This window comes from Lampetra planeri, chromosome 11 (genome assembly GCF_965212315.1).
Source record: "Lampetra planeri chromosome 11, kcLamPlan1.2.h2, whole genome shotgun sequence".
NCBI classification, from domain to species: Eukaryota; Metazoa; Chordata; class Hyperoartia; order Petromyzontiformes; family Petromyzontidae; genus Lampetra; species Lampetra planeri.
The window spans coordinates 7,029,751-7,046,033 of record NC_136117.1 but is presented as its reverse complement, the minus strand read 5'-3'; the positions used below and the strand labels follow the sequence as shown (position 1 = coordinate 7,046,033).

The following is a 16,283-nucleotide window of genomic DNA, read 5'->3' as shown; positions in this document are numbered from 1 at the left end:
GGGTGTGTGTGTTGGTGGGTGGGTGTGTGTGTTGGCGGGTGGTGTGTGTGTGTGTTGGCGGGTGGTGTGTGTGTGTGTTGGTGGGTGGGTGTCTGGGTGTTTGAATGGCGCTGCACGTGCGTTCTCAGACAAGGCTCGAGTGTGTGCGAATCGAGTGGGTGTGGGGCTGGTGACGTAATGGATGGCCACTGAAAGTGCTTTCAGAAGAGGCGGCTCACTCAGTGTGCTGCTGTGCCGAACGTGGGTGTGTCTGTCCCACCGTGGTCTCTCTCATCTTCGCGACCAAGGTCAACAACCAAGAGCTTTCTCGTCTGCGCATGCGACTCGCTCTTTAGCCCCGCGATAACGTAAGTCGAAGCATCAACACTTGCGTGCTCTGACAATGCTGCTGCCTGTTTGTGTTTGCCGTCTTGTAGTTTGTATGGCGTGAACGTTGCGCCTGGCTTGCGAGGCGTGTTGTACGATGCCATCTCTGATGGACTTCGTGTCATCTGCACCTCCTTGTCACCCGTACCGATCGAAGTGGTGGTTTGCCGGGAGGGTTTTAGTTTTTTTGTTCAGAGATTAATAATCGGGTCACTTCGCACGAGGTTTTTTTTGTTTTTTAAAGAAACACACAAACGTCAGCAACTTCATCCCCCCTCCCCCTTCGAAAAATCGGTAAGCGATTAAAATAAACTGGCTTCAACACACCGCCACCCCAGTGAACACCCGCCAAGGTTTAAAAGGCCAACGTTGACTCAACGTCGGAAATGTTTACTTGGAGCCTGGTCGGATTTGGCACGTGTGTTTCATGCTGGTAAATAGAGTATGCTGCGTTATGGAATGTATTTTATTGTACAGCTTGCAACGTGCTTAATTTAACATCTTACCTTGGTACGCACCGCCGATTAGCACGGCTGGCCGAAGGGTTCAAACAAACATCAAGTATTAGGCATGACAAAATAACCATTGTAGCATCGGGTGATGTGGTTTCGCATCCAGTTACAACAGGATAGAAGCGCAGCTCTGCAATTGCTTGCTTGTGCCACTGCATGCAGAAGGCCCTCCACTAGAGGGAGCTGTAGAAGGGTCCGTAAAGAGGGCAGTTGGCCTACTCTTCCACGCTGACAGACGTATTGAAAGAAATGTAGAGTAACCCACGATTTACCCCACCATGCATGCTGCTGGATAGATCGGGCAGATTTAGGAAACGTGCCCATTATTTTACAAATTTGGATCACACCATCCCGATATCCAGTCATCCATGGATACACAGTGTTTGTGAATTTAAACTCTGATGCAAAATGATGAACATAACAGTATTCGTGATAGGGTTATTGTGTAGTGTCACTTGTAATGCCGTACTGTGTATTGGTCTGTAGACCTGCATGCGTGTTGCTTATTATTTGCGAGTGCATTGTTGGCAGAGGCAGGAGCCTCGGCTAAGTTAAACCCATCTCTGTGTGGTATTAGGACCGTTTAGTGTCAAATACCAATAATATGCCGTCGCGTTATAGCTACGTCAATGCAGTGGTTAGCACATTTTGCTATGAATCCGGTGACCTGAGTTCAATTCCCAGCCATGGACAGCGTCAGCGGCAAGTGATAGCTGAACCAATCCTGGGAGGCGCACTTCCTTTTAAAATCCTTTATATTAAGTTCGCTTGCTTGCTTGCGCGCTTACGACCGTGCAAATCTTTCGGTCGTTTTTTAACCCACTTCCCGTGATCCAATCGAGCTGACATTTTGCACACAGACTCGTTGTGCGTGACAATTTATTTTCGTGAAAAAAAATTTCCTAAATTTTCCACTTTATAGGAAAAAATAAATTATATTTAATTACCAATTGCTTAATGGTGGCAGGCAATCATCTGACCCATAGGTGGCAGCCATCTCAAGCCAGAGCACGAGAGGACTCTAGCCGCCACGCATATAAAGGATTTATAGTGAAAAACTTTGTTTTTACGGGTTAATTTCTTACCAACCTACGCCGAGCAGCATTGGTGACGTTCTGTATGTTGAGCTTCTTTCGCACCGTGCGTAGCCAACAGCGCTACTCGGAGGTGCGGGGGGAAGTTTAGGTCAGACAAACCTCATGACCGACACGGCATAGAGAGAGAGAGAGGCCTGCACTCGCTATACGTGCGTCGGATAACTGGAACCTTCTAGGAGATAATCGACCTTTGCACATATCTGCCGATGCCTCAGTGCCCGGCGAGTCGGATATGAGACAGGACAACGATCTAATACATTCCAGTTGTTGTGCGTATTGGGTTACAGACGGAATCAATTGCATTTCTGGTCAGCTGAAGCAAACGGTTGTGGAGAAAGTCGAAGAGTTTAAGGTTTATTGCGTCGAACCGGGCGAGCACTTTATCGCAGGATGAGTCTCATTTTGCAAGCGTGACCTGGGTCCTGGGTCACGTTTGCGTTTGTTCAGTAAACACTGTAACGCAATGTCTGCAACTGTGAGGTCAGAAGGGCCATTTCATGAATCGCCAAGAGTAGATAGTGATACGTTCTTTTATTTCTCAGTATTTCAGTATTTTGTTCGCAGGGCAGCGTTGTGGAATATGTTTAGCGTGTGCTTTAAACCACAAAAAGTGCTTCCTGAAATGTATTTGATGCGTGGTACTGTAAATCTTTCATGGCAGTTTCACAACAAGGCACGATGCTCCGTTATTTCTCAAGAGGTCTTGCAACCGCCACTTCCCTTGTCCTCATGGCAAGAGTACAACTGTGAAACGATGTCGAATAATAATATAATTGTACATGCAGATTGTTTTTTCTGTCAATCCACCGCTGCACGATGACCTTCCCGTGCAGGTCGCAGTACGACTTGAAGACATTGCAGCACAGTCGAACAGTGGATTTTTTTTGTTATTATCAAAGTTAAATTTAGTACGCTAAAGTGTTTCTTAACTCTGTGTTCCAGTTTCAGCCATCTGCTGCTGCTGTCGCCCCGTGTGGATTTCCCATTGACTCCGCTCGTCGCCGTTAAGCATGAGCAAGGGTGGCCATAGCCAGGCATCGCCCGCAGGAGATGAGAATTTACCCGACGGAGAGACGGACCACATCACGAACGCCGATGGCCTTTCCATCTACTGCCGCTACTGGAGGCCAACCCAAGGCAAGCCCAGGTGAGCGCGGGGGAATGGTGATCTGCGCCTCCGCTCCCGTTCGCCGCTGAGGCCAAAAAAAAGGGCACGCGGCTGCCTTGGCAAGGAGGAACCTATTGGGTGTTGCTCTGTTTTTGACTGCGCAGTGTCATTCTGAAACTTCACAGCAGCCGGAAAAGTGTTTTGCACATCGGAATAATACCCTCCTATCGTTACGCTGAGAACGTTTAACAAAACAACATTCCCTTTAAGGTCAAAAGGTCATCGTGTACGTATAGCCAGTGGCGTTTGCGGTCCCACACCTCGCCATCGCTTCCTTCCTTCTGCCAGATTTCATGATAGTTGCAAAGTTGACACGCAACCTTTTGAAGGTCACTCTTAACAGCGTTCCAGCCGTCGGGCTCATGGGCCTCTCGGTCTACGGAGTGCCCTTTGTTGATCCACTGCTGAGTGAGTTGTCCCCACCCACCCGCAGTCCCCATCATGGGGGTTATTTAACCATACTTCAGCCTTGTTAACACGTGTAGCTGAAGGGACAACAGGTGTGGGGGCATAGACGTAGAGTACAACACTGGATTTGAAGCTTTCGTGACTGCAAGAATTCATATTCTTAGGTTTTTTCGGTAAAGTCACGTAGGTAAAAAATTAAAATTAATAAAAGTAAAATAAAAATAAAATAAAAATCACGACGTTTCGGAGGCAACACAAGCCTCCGTCTTCAGGTGAAACCGTCACAGCACGATAGCTGTATCAAGTAATATTCAGGGCCTACCTTGACTCCTCCCACCCTCAACCAGTATATATACAAGGACTGTTTTCTTGGAATTTCTCATTTACTTGATACAGCTATCGTGCTGTGACGGTTCCACCTGAAGACGGAAGCTTGTGTTGCCTCCGAAACGTCGTGATTTTTATTTTATTTTTATTTTACTTTTATTAATTTAAATTTTTTGCCTACGTGACTTTACCGAAAAAACCCTAAGAATATAGTACAACACTGATTTTGTACTGCCCTCTTATGCCCACCCCCTACCTAATCCCACGGGCTGGTTATGAACACCTTCTGTGCAATGTGGTCAAACTATGCACGTACTCTCCAGGCTCAGCCTGTGCCGATGAGCTCGGCACATTTGCTGATAGATTTAAAATCAAGGCACAGTGTGCGTATACGTGTAATACCATAGTCACTATCCTGTGTGTTTGTGAAGTCATCCAGCAAGTGTATGAACGGCCCACTAGAGCCAATTTGTCTTGACATGATAACTCAAATCCAGCTGCCACTTTGTAATGCATTCAGGAAGTTATCAAACCCTCGTTGTCTGCAATAGACATTAAACACCAAGTCACCTGATATTCCAGAGTAATATGAAGGTGTCTAAAATGTCAGATTTTAAAAATAACTACGGGCACATTTATGAAGGCCTCTCCTACATACGATCGTGAATCTCGGTGAGTGTCTGTCCGTTAAGATAAGGACGTTGAGAACAATAGTTATACTGTACAGGAAAACGGAATTTGGGGACAACCTTCATGGGAATGTCATTCCATTGGTGAGTGAACACCACCCAAAAGGCGGGGTGACGTCACAGCGACCTAGACCTTGAGTCAATGACAAACATGGTTAGGGCTTTACTCAACCCATTCATTAATCAGTGGCGAGTGTCTCTCGAGTGCCGAGCGGTTTGCGAGGGGGTCAGATGTGCTGCGTGGGAGGCGTGCTGTGGATTAAAACAAGTAATGCAGATGAATGCGAGTCACGAGTTAAGGGGGCTTCCTGCTTGAACGAGCGCGGGGAAGGTGCCACATCTCTGTTAGCAGGCCTGAATCCGTTTATACTAAATTTGAAGCTTTCGTGACTACAAGGATTCATACTCTTAGGTTCTTTCGGTAAAGTCACGTAGGTAAAAGAATAATAATGTTATTTTATTATTATTTTATTATTATTATTTTTAATTTTATTTTATTATTATTTTACCTACGTGACTTTACCGAAAGAACCTAAGAGCCCGAATCCGTTTTTGCTTCGGTTCACATTTGACATTTCATTGGGGACTTTTGGGCTAATTCCATCCTGCTCGTTGAGATTTCAACCTACAAATATCCAGTTGCACCGATTAAGAAACGCATTTGGTGCATTGTATAGAAGAACAAAAGGCAGCATTGATTTACACTGGACGAATCCGATGAACGACAACGCTCCTTTTCATCGATGCCCAGCAGGGGTGGGTCAGCACGTCACAATACAAACACACAGGACAGGAGGGCCCGAGTGTAGGAATGGGAAATCCAAACCACGAAAAACCACGCACCTCGAAGGGACAACCGAGAGGGAGACGTGAATGACACATTTGACTCCACCTACGGCGTCGCCTGCCTGGGCGAATGGCCACATCCGATCAGGCGATCGTCGCTGACGCCTTCGGCTGTTGATGCCCCGGCGCCATCCCTGCGACGGGTAGAGGGGTGAGGTGGGAGAAGGCGTTCATCTTCGAATTTAACGCGTTTGGCTACGTACGGTGCAAAGACGTTCGACATAGTTACGTACATTCCTGCGCTGGTGATCAGTGGCTCATATGGCTTGAGTCACATTTTGGCGATTGTTTACCGAAAATATTTTCGAAATACTTTGGCTAAAAGCGTCACCAAGACAGAAAATAGTGAGAATTCAGCAGCGTGCCTAAATGCCTGATACCAGCGGTGTGGCAGATCGCCCAGACAATGTGCGCTGGCTCGTATTGTACCTCCACAGCACGACACAGTTTACACTTGTATAGCATCTGCATTCAACCGCATCCGAGACCCCTGTACAATCCAGTGGGAAGCCCATGTGTTTTCTGGGGCAAGGAGGCATATTTAGTGATTTACGTTAAAGAAACCGACAGCACGTGGGACAAAGGAGATAAGGAAGATGTTGTTGTGATGGCGGTGCTAACATTGGGTGGTTGGTGGTGGTAACAGTGGATCGTGGTGGTACTGACAGTGGTGGTGATGTTCTGGCAGCAGTGGCAATGATATTGGCGGTGACTCTGTATGTGCATTGAACCTCTTCCGTACCGTTCTAAAATCGGAGGTGCGGACTGTGGTGGCGAAGGTGGTGGTGACGGTGGTGTTGTTGCAGGGGGCTGGTGCACGTGATTCACGGAGCTGGCGAGCACTGCCGCCGCTACGACGAGATCGCGTCTCGTCTCTCCGCGCTCGGATATTTCGCCTTCGCCCACGACCACGGTGAGCGGGAGCGATCTGGCGCGTGCCACACCGCCGCCGCGATCCCACGGCATGGAGACACGGAGCCTTTGTGCGCGAGATACTCGCACCCGCAGGGCGATGAGGTGGTCCCTGCACGAGTAGCTCCAGACACTGGCTATTGACCTGTTGGCAATCATTATTTCATACTTACACCGAAGGCCTTTGTATGACCAAATCAACTGGAAATGCACCGGATCTCCAACGCTAAGCAGGAGTGAGCCTGCATAGTGCTTGGATGGCTGACGACATTACTTTAACATTAAGAGCAGCTACATCGTGGGCAGTGGAGGAGAGTGCAGTAGTTCCTCATTGGTGACGCGGTCGATGCGTTTCTGAACAGGAGCTGCATTGAGCGGAAAACCGCGTTAGCCGGCGAATTCCTGGTACCGAATCACATTTGCACGATTGGTAATTATAATCTGTCTGCAGTCATCCCATGGAAGGATAAAGAACCGAGATGAAGGTACACCGCGTACCGTATCATGTCGCGAAATGTACCCATAATTCCCACAACACTCGGCTCAAAGTAGTTCGTTAGTTGTTGACCGTTAAGAAACAGCGTTAAAATGCTGCACGTTCCGCGCTGCGTGAAACAGCGTTCCCTCGGAAGAACCGTGTTATTGCAAAAACATGCGTTGTTTGCAGAAACAGTTGAATAAACCCACTTGCCGTACTGCTACATTCAAAGGGATTTCTAGCCCAAATACGCATTGAGGTAGGACTTGTCCCTTGTTGACAGGCCTGAAATGGGCAAGTGGTAGACGTTCCATCTTCCCTGAGCTGGGGCCGAGTCTATCCGCAGGGACAAACACCGTTGTCTTCCGCACAAAGTGTTGCACGTTTTATCTGCTCGGAGTTCGTCGAATGGGTTGAGTCAACCTCAAGCCAGGGCCCGTTGTACCGCTTAGCCACCGGCTGGATTGATCCTCTCGGCTCCTTTCAAGCGCGTTGGGCTTGTGGGTCTCACAAAGTCGGCACGTTCCAGCAGCCGTCGCCTTTGTAAATTGTGTACCTGGACTGTACTGTGCACGAAAGCACTCTTTATCCATTAGGCATGTCAGTCGGTCACAGCATTTACTCAAATTATTGTTGTCGTGCAGCTTCCATGCAGGCTTCGTTCTGACCATTAGCATTCCAGGGAGCTATGGGATTGAATATGAGCTGTGTTTACAACCTTGACCTATGGGCAAAAAAAAGACCAGGACCGCCTCAAAAATCGTAATCGGCGGTGCACCTCTGATGCCTCCTTGTCCAGCCCTAGAGCACATAGCTGAGTGGCGAGTGTCAATGAAACGCATCTGGTGAGTAGAAGTGGCGTCACGCGATGGAGCATCTGCTGTGTCTGCCTCGTGCAAGTATATTAAAAAAATGTCAGGTGAGGGTAGCACATCAACAGGAACTTCTGTTATTATACAGGTGAGCCTTCAGTGTCCCAATGAGAGTGGTGCGTGTCTGCGAGTAGTGTCTAAGTGTCTGATGCAAGGGTCAGGTGTGCGAGTGGTTATTGCCCCATGGCTATGTGTTCGTGGCGAGTGTGTGTCTGCAGGTATTGATCAGGAGGTGTGTCTGTTAAGTGTCCTGACGAGTGAGTAAAAGTGCTGTGTCTGGTGTGGTGGGTGTCTGGCGAGTGGTGTAGAGTGTAATTTTCTGGTGAGTGAGTGACTGGTGGATGAGTGCGATCGTCTGGTTTAATGATATCCGAGGCATGGCGGATGTCTGGCGAATCTTATCCAGCGAGGGTCAGGTGTCTGTTGAGGGCATCATGTCACCCTATCTGTAGGACAGGCTGTCCTGTACAATATTAGCCAACAAATTTGAACAACTTTTTTTTTTATAGAAGTATAAATCTCTCCTTGCTAAATAAAAACATTTCCACTAGTCTTCCCACAGCAGGTGATCATGTAGGCTCCGTCAAGCTTACCAGGCATAACTCTTTGAGCCCGAGTTATTTTTCTGCCGAGGTGATCTGTGATCCAGTTGGCACTCTCCGTAGCTGTAAATCCGCACACCGTTTCATACTAAAGTCGGGTATATAAATATAAATTCTATTGCAATTATAGTGACATAGAATTGGTCACTACGTAGCATAGCGCTGGCTGCTGGCAGGGAAGGGGATCTGCAGCTTGAAGCAGCCCTGACGTCAGCAGGCCACGTGATAGACCCGAGAGGGATCTAGGGGAAAGGTTACGGAAGGGACACGTCGGGAACCCGCTGGTAGGTTCTAGAAAGGGGGCGTGGCCAGTGCAGAGCGAGGCCACGCTGGGAGAATGAAAGGGGCTGTCGTTTGGAGTGGGATCCCCATCCCCGTCGTCGCTGCTGAAGATCGTCACCGTCACCGCTGTTGTCTCCACTTGATAACTGCGCTGCTAGACGGAGTTGGCTGTCTTAGTTCAGCGCCGTCAGTGTCAGACGGCTAGCGTTGTGTGTAGGCTAGAAACCAGTGTAGAGTTGCGTACAAGCGAGAGACACAGTGTGTGTAGTAGTGTAGGGTGTATTGTATAAAGTGTACAAAGTGTGCTCGGTGTTTAATTAAAGAATTGCCTCCAAGAAGTTACATCTCCATGTCGGTCAATTCAATCAATGTTGTACTGTGTAATAGGTGAATGCTTTGAGCGAATGTCCCCTCGGGGTAGTAACGGTAACGGGATTTCAACAATACAGTTCAACGTTATGCAATTACGGTGCGATGCAAAGTCCACGTCGCGGAAATCGTGCTCGCGCTGGCCTGCGAGTGCGTTGTGCGCGTCTTTTTGCGCGTAGCCAATCGATTGTTTTCCGCGCACGTTACAATGACGTGGGCACCTGGGTCTGTCCCATGACCTCCCGCCAGCGGGCGTTCGACACTTCACGTGGCCTTAACGTGCACCTAGCCTGGCACAGGCGCCGTGGTGACGTCGCCACCACTTAGTGGCGAATCGCGGGTGTGTGCGCGTCTTGTTACAAAAAAGTGAGGCGGTTAGCACGATGCGCTACGAACCCGGCATCCCAGAGTTCAATTCCCACTCACGGTCAACAGCAGGTGAAGATTACCTGATGAGTGCCTGGTGCGGTGTGTAAACATCGCCGCTGTGGGGACAAAGGTGGCCGGGCGTGGTGTTGGCCATTCACCCCTTGCCTGTCGTGCCGGCCTTCATTAGGTGCTCGCTAACAGCATTGGACCCGATCGTCCGTTCAGGCTATACGGGGGAGCTTTGTCTTTGTGTGTCTCTATCTTGGGTGTGGCTCAATGCAATTGAGCACAAAGCTACTGCCGCTGAGATCGTGGGTTTGAATTGTTGGGGGGGGGAAGCGGCAAAATAAAATATATTTGTTACAAAACAGATAATTTCTCGTTATTAAAAAAACATGATCCCTTTTTAAAAAAAAATCTAAACTCAATTTTGAAAACATGTTTCAGATGACATCCAATTTCCTGTGAACGCATATTCCTCTTGAATTATGAGCGTTGTGCATTTCTAAAGATCCATTAGGCTCGCTTCCCTTTATTGATTTACACCAGCGCTAGGAAGGGCATGGCAACTCGTTAAAGAAGTTATGCTTCGGTCAATGCGAATGTACAAAATGTAATTATTTGGCTCTGTGCTGCGTTTGGCTTATGACCCAGACACCCGATCTTATCAAGTGTTTAGAAACTAAAAACGGCGTTTGAGCCTGGATACTGCTTGGATGGGCGACTGCCATGCATGAAACTGGCGTAATATTCCGTGGGGTTGTGTTGTCAGCAGAGGATAGTGCAGTACGTCAACATTAATTATAGATTTGAAGCTTTCGTGACTGCAAGGATTCATACTCTGGTTTTTTTCGGTAAAGTCACGTAGGTAAAACAATAAAAAAAAATAGAAAATAAAAAAAAATGAAAACAACGAAATTAATTTAGTTGTTTTCAACTAAATAAATTTAGTTGTATTCATTTTTATAAAAAAAAAATTAAAACAACTAAATTAATTTAGTTGTTTTCAACTAAATAAATTTAGTTGTTTTCCACTAAACAAATTTAGTTGTTTTCAACTAAATTAATTTAGCTGTTTAAATTTTTTTTATTTTCTATTTTTTTTATTGTTTTACCTACGTGACTTTACAAAGAGTACGTCAACATTGCCTGGTATACAGGAGGTGGAGTTTGCATGTTCTCCATGTGATCACGTAGATTTCTCTCCAGGTCCTCCGCTGTAACCCCCACCCCCTCCCCATATATAAACACGGGTTTCGAGTATTTGGCTGCGATAATTCCCACGTAAGCCACTTTTTGTTGAGCCATCACGTGGCCAGGTCACTTCTGGTAAATAGTGGGTATTACCTGGTCAAATAAAATCGGTTTGGGAAAATCCATCGCACTGTAACTACGCCCTCGCTTCTATGCCACGTGGACATTATTAGCAGACTGCACTGACCAGCGTGGAGTAGCTCAGCTTATTGGAGAGTATATTTAGTATATTGATGATACTGATGTAGTTTATATTTTAGTTTTTTACGTGCTGATTTGGCTGCTGCAGCTCCTTACTATTAAAATTCCTTCCCTTTATTACTGCTAACCCTACTTCCTCCCTTTGTTGCTGCTAATCCTACATAATGCATGGGCATAATATGACTTTGAGACCCCCCCCACCTCCTACGCATTCCACAAGTAGTGACTAATCCCATATATGCATTTTCCATAAATATGCTAAATTCATCTGTTGATACGCAAATTCCTTTGTCAAGGCGCCCTTCCTCCTCTAACCCAGCTTAAATATACGCTGCCAAGCTTGGTGGTGTTCATTCAGACGCTGTCTTTCCGACAGACCTGTTCTTCACCTGAGGACGGCTGCTTGCGTTGTGGCCGAAACGTCGTGAGAATTGTATTTTATTATGTTTTATTTGTATTATTTTATTATTTCCCTTCTACATGACTTTACCGAAAGAACCAAGAAGATGGTAAAGTAAATTCTCACGACTCAAAACAGCTTAGGGAGGCTTGCCCTCCATTCAGCAGTGGATTAGAAAAACACGTAAATGTTGTGGAAACCCAGCCAAGTCGTGCTGTGGGGCAGCATTGCCCCGACCTCAATGTTTTTTAGTCCGACAGTTAAAACCGCTGTTGCCAGATGACTTGGACCATCTGGGCATGTGCCCAGTAATTTAACAGAGGGCGTTTGCTTAAAGCAAAATTGCCCGTTCTAAAAAGGGGGAAACTTCCCTGCGAGTGCATTCGTCTTCTGCAATGGGTTGATTTTGCCATCTTGTGTTTAACTATGATCACGGTTTCATTGCTTTATTTTGGTGATTTCGAAAAGTTTACTGGTTTGGCCATGTGTGTTTGTTGTAGTACGGAGTAAGACTGATGGCCTTAATCTAAGTTGTCTTGTGGTTGTTGTTGTTGTTTGACTTGCATCCCACTGGGATTTTTTCACAGCGTTGGTGTACGGTGCTTTTTCTGCAATATTTTGCTGTCTTTTCTTGGTTTTCTGTTTTGACTTAGTCACATAGTCACTTTAAGATGTTTTCTTGTTCATGTTTTTGTTTTTTGTTTGTTGCGGTTGCACCCGATTCAAGAGCCGAATGGCTCACAGGGCTAAACCTAATAAATTAACTTGAACTATATGCGCGTGTGTGAGGAGCTGTTGCAGTTAAGAGCTCTGTGCTATAAAGCGATAACTCGAGATCAATTTGCCCTCGTGGCCAACATCAATAGTGAATATCTTAACTGGTTCTGGGCTACTCCTAGGTCGATTCAGCCTGAAATGAGCACTGCACCAGGTGCAATTCGCAAAACGTCAGAAGGTGCAGAGAGACGAGGAGTCGGATGGGGTGCTGGTCACACCATCTCCTGCCGTGTACCTTAAAGGGGGGTCTATGAATAACATTTTATTTATATCTCCAACGAAAAGCAGCAACGAAGAGAGAGAGAGCATTGGATAGTTGTGGGTGGCAAATACACGACGCAGTCTCACTTCAAGCCAGCAAGCTAAATAAACTCGTAATATTACTGATATTGGCCAAACAATGTTGAAAACTTTCCTGCAAATTACCCAATTGGGATTTACACGCAGCAACATGCCCCCTTCTGAAGAGCCTTGCAAATCGGCAACGCTTTCCCAGGTCAACAAGCATAATGAGCAATGGGTCAACAAAAGGGCTAGGCCACTCATAGCACTTAACCCTACAGGCTATGAACGTATAAAAATGGGTGTCATCTTCTTGGTTCTTTCGGTAAGGTCACGTAGAAGGGAAATAATAAAATAATAAAAATAAAACATAAAATAATTCTCACGACGTTTCGGCCACAACGCAAGCAGCCGTCCTCAGGTGAAGAACAGGTCTGTTGGAAAGACAGCATGAAACATTTCACACAGGTCTGTCGGAAAGACAGCATGAAATGTTTCATGACAGACCTGTTCTTCTGTTTCATGACAGACCTGTTCTTCACCTGAGGACGGCTGCTTGCCTTGTGGCCGAAACGTGATAATTATTTAATAATGTTTTCTTTTTATTATTTTATTATTTCCCTTCTACGTGACTTTACCGAAAGAACCAAGAAGATGAATCCCTGCAGTCACGAAAGCTTTAAATCGAAAAAATGGGTGTCTTTGTTTGTATTTGTGTACTTGTTTAAAGTGCACTCGTTAGCGCACGCTTGTACATGCATGCTTAGTATGACCACAGTTGGGCACAGCGCATCGAGCGCGCTTTCATATTCGCTTCTGCGGCCGTCTAATAATTCACTCTTCCTTCCGATATTTAGGAATCCACTGGAGCTGTGCACTTTCAAGTCTCGATTGAAAACTCATTTTTCTTTAGAACGGTCTTGTGTTCCGTTTTGTGGTCCTTCCCCCACACCGCCGATTGGCGCGGTTGCTTACGTTTTGTGAAAGAAGTTCAACGTAAATACTGTGACGGTGGGTTATCAATTAAATGGCGTCACTACACAAAAAGGAGTCCATCAGGGCCAGGTAGAGCATGGCGTGCTCGTCTGTACTTCGCGGGCGATCACAAACCAAGGCCGAGGCAGTACAAAAGGGTCTAAACACATTTAGGTTCACCAGGTTTAAGGGGTCAAGTGGTCACGGCCCACATCCTCCAAGAAGGAGGCATCGTGCTTTGCACTATTACACACCAACACACCGCGTCCCTACGCAAAACCGTCACACGCAGAAATAGTTTCGCTGTACCCTTGACCAAGCATAGGAAAACGAGCACCCAGAGAATTCGTTCCTTCAGGTTCTGGTCAGGGTCACACACAGGTGCACACTCGTGGCCACTCTCCAGCCATTCACTACAGCATACCCCCCCCCCCCCCCCTTCATCCAGTATGCTACAGCGACCACTTCTTCACGCTCACCTAGTGAACAGCACTCCCCTACAGCAGCACTAACAGCGCCACCACACAGCAGTTTGACTCAGAAGTGGTTACGAACTCTTCCTCAATTCTCAGCTCCCTGGCTCGTCTCCCCCACCACGCTCCTCCAGTTCTAGCCTGCAGGCCTCACCCGGACTCGGCCGCTGGTAACAAAATAAAACTACGCAGATCGGCCTAATTACCTTGCCCCAGCATTCGCCTCGCCGCGTCCGACCTCGAGGAAGCTGGGTTCAACTCCCTGCCCTGGCTGCGGTGTCGTTGTTGTCTCCTTGACGCCACCGCATACGCTGACGTGGGCTGTTTTCATCGTCCCTCTTAAGCGCTGTCCACTGTCCGCTTTAAATACTCATCTCCACGGTAGGTGGTGCCACACCTGGACCTACTTGCTGGGCCGCCTAAATTAGTCGCCACCTTCTGTGAATTTAACCCCCCCCCCCCACCCCCCCAATGAACTCACAAACATAACAGACATCAATTTCACCCGTAGCACACGCATACATCTACGTACAGATTGCTGCAAATCAGAGCATAGGTTACATACACAGTCACGGCTACATGAGCTGCCTCGTTGCACATTGCATGACAGGACGGTATTTACATATTTACAAACACACAGGACGTAATTCGGCGAAAGTGCTTGGGGCAACCGGAGAGTACTCTGATATATTACGGCTCGTGACTCAAAGTGAAACCGCGAGCGTGGTTTGGCATGCTCGGATGATCTGCAGCACCAGCACAAAGCATGCCAACGTTGGATCAACGTTGACATGCGTTTTGAATTGTTGGGGAAAACGTTGACCCAACGTTCCATGCTTACTGGGACATTCTGGCCATTTGTGAAATTTTAGCCCTGAGTGTGATTGATGCAGATGACTTCAGGGTCACTTACTGTGGACAATAACATCTGAATTCTTGTTTACGAGACAAGTTATTACGAGTCATCTGTCAAAGTCCGTTTTCATGGCCATTGCTGTAGATGCCACCCCATCCTCCTATCATCATTTTCTTAATTCTGCCAGATATTTTATATTAGAGCTGCTCTGATTAATAGTTATTTCGAAGAATTATCCCTTTATTTATAGAAGTGTATGGTGTACATATTTAATGATGACAATGTAAACTGTGAATAGAGGGCAGCCTGTTCTACAGATGTGACAGTCACATGACACCTCTGACCCTTGTCATACATTTACCACTCACCTGACACCAGCCATCAACTCGCCAAACACCCACCACTCACCCGACACTCACCAGGAACTCACACTCACTACGCGCTCAATGTCACACCAACTCTTGACGCTTCTCACTTTAAATTTCGATTTAAAGCTTTCGTGACTGCAGGGATTCATCTTCTTGGTTCTTTCGGTAAAGTCACGTAGAATGGAAATAATAAAATAATAAAAATAAAACATAATAAAATATTTCTCACGACGTTTCGGCCACAACGCAAGCAGCCGTCCTCAGGTGGAGAACAGGTCTGTCGGGAAGACAGCGTCTGAATGGGCACCACCAGGCTTGGCAGCGTATATTTAAGCTGGGTTGGAGGGGGAGAAGAGCGCCTTGACAAAGGATTTTGCATATCAAGAGGAATTTAGCATATTTATGGGAAATGCAGATATGGGATTAGTCATTACTTGTGGAATGCGTAGGTGGTGGGGGGGGTCAGACGCTGTCTTTCTGACAGACCTGTTCTTCACCTGAGGACGGCTGCTTGCGTTGTGGCCGAAACGTCGTGAGAATTATTTTATTATGTTTTATTTTTATTATTTTATTATTTCCATTCTACGTGACTTTACCGAAAGAACCAAGAAGAGGCTTCTCACTTTATAGCAGTCCCCTTTCGCTGCCAGCCCCACGCGCCAGAACTGAGCACGCGGATTGGTCTAGCGTTTGGCGGGAACTTTGAATCTGGCCAATCGAGGGGCATGCATTGTAGCTCAGGTGACCTCCATAAATAACAGACCACGGTGGGGAATGCTGCGATTGGCCAGTGATGATGGATTGGCATCAAACGGACAAGTAGCATGGTTATTCGCAGATTACAGTGCAATGTTCATGATTTTCTGTTATTTCGTTTCGAGAAGGGTGTCCACTGCCCAGGCAGCGTTGCGGTCAGCACAAAACAAACATTTTAAACCCCGAAAATTAGGTGATACAAGTTTCAAGAGTTCGTCAAATGTGTGCCCGTGTCATGAGAAACATCCTGAATGTGACGGTCCCAAAAACATGAATATTCAGTGGAAATTCATATTAATTCTCACACTGTAAACCACACTTGGGCCTCTTAATAAGTATAACCGGTAAAAACAAAGTTTTTCACTATAAATCCTTTATATGCGTGGCTGCTAGAGTCCTCTCGTCCTCTGGCTTGAGATGGCTGCCACCTATGGGTCAGATGATTGCATGGCACCATTAAGCAATTGGTAATTAAATATAATATTTTTGTCCTAAAAGTGTAAAATTTTGGAAAATTTTTTCACGAACATTAATTGTCACGCACAACGAGTCTGTGTGGAAAATGTCAGCTCGATTGGATCACGGGAAGTGGGTTAAAAAACGACCGAAAAATTTGCACGGTCCTAAGCAAGCAAGCGAACTTA

At 46.6% G+C, this 16,283-nt stretch overlaps 1 protein-coding gene across 5 annotated transcripts in view; it reads left to right on the top strand.

Annotated features, from left to right (window-relative positions):
* Positions 1 to 16,283, top strand: part of LOC144721241 (monoglyceride lipase-like) — a 47,550-nt gene that overhangs the window by 19,087 nt on the left and 12,180 nt on the right. The window contains exons 1-3 of one of the 5 annotated variants that reach the window (XM_078598700.1): positions 199 to 347; positions 2,918 to 3,122; positions 6,220 to 6,326. In XM_078598700.1, coding sequence (XP_078454826.1) covers positions 2,986 to 3,122; positions 6,220 to 6,326 — 244 coding nt within the window. In that variant the 5' untranslated portion in view covers positions 199 to 347; positions 2,918 to 2,985. The other 4 variants (XM_078598704.1, XM_078598702.1, XM_078598703.1 and 1 more) reach the window with 4 other exon arrangements.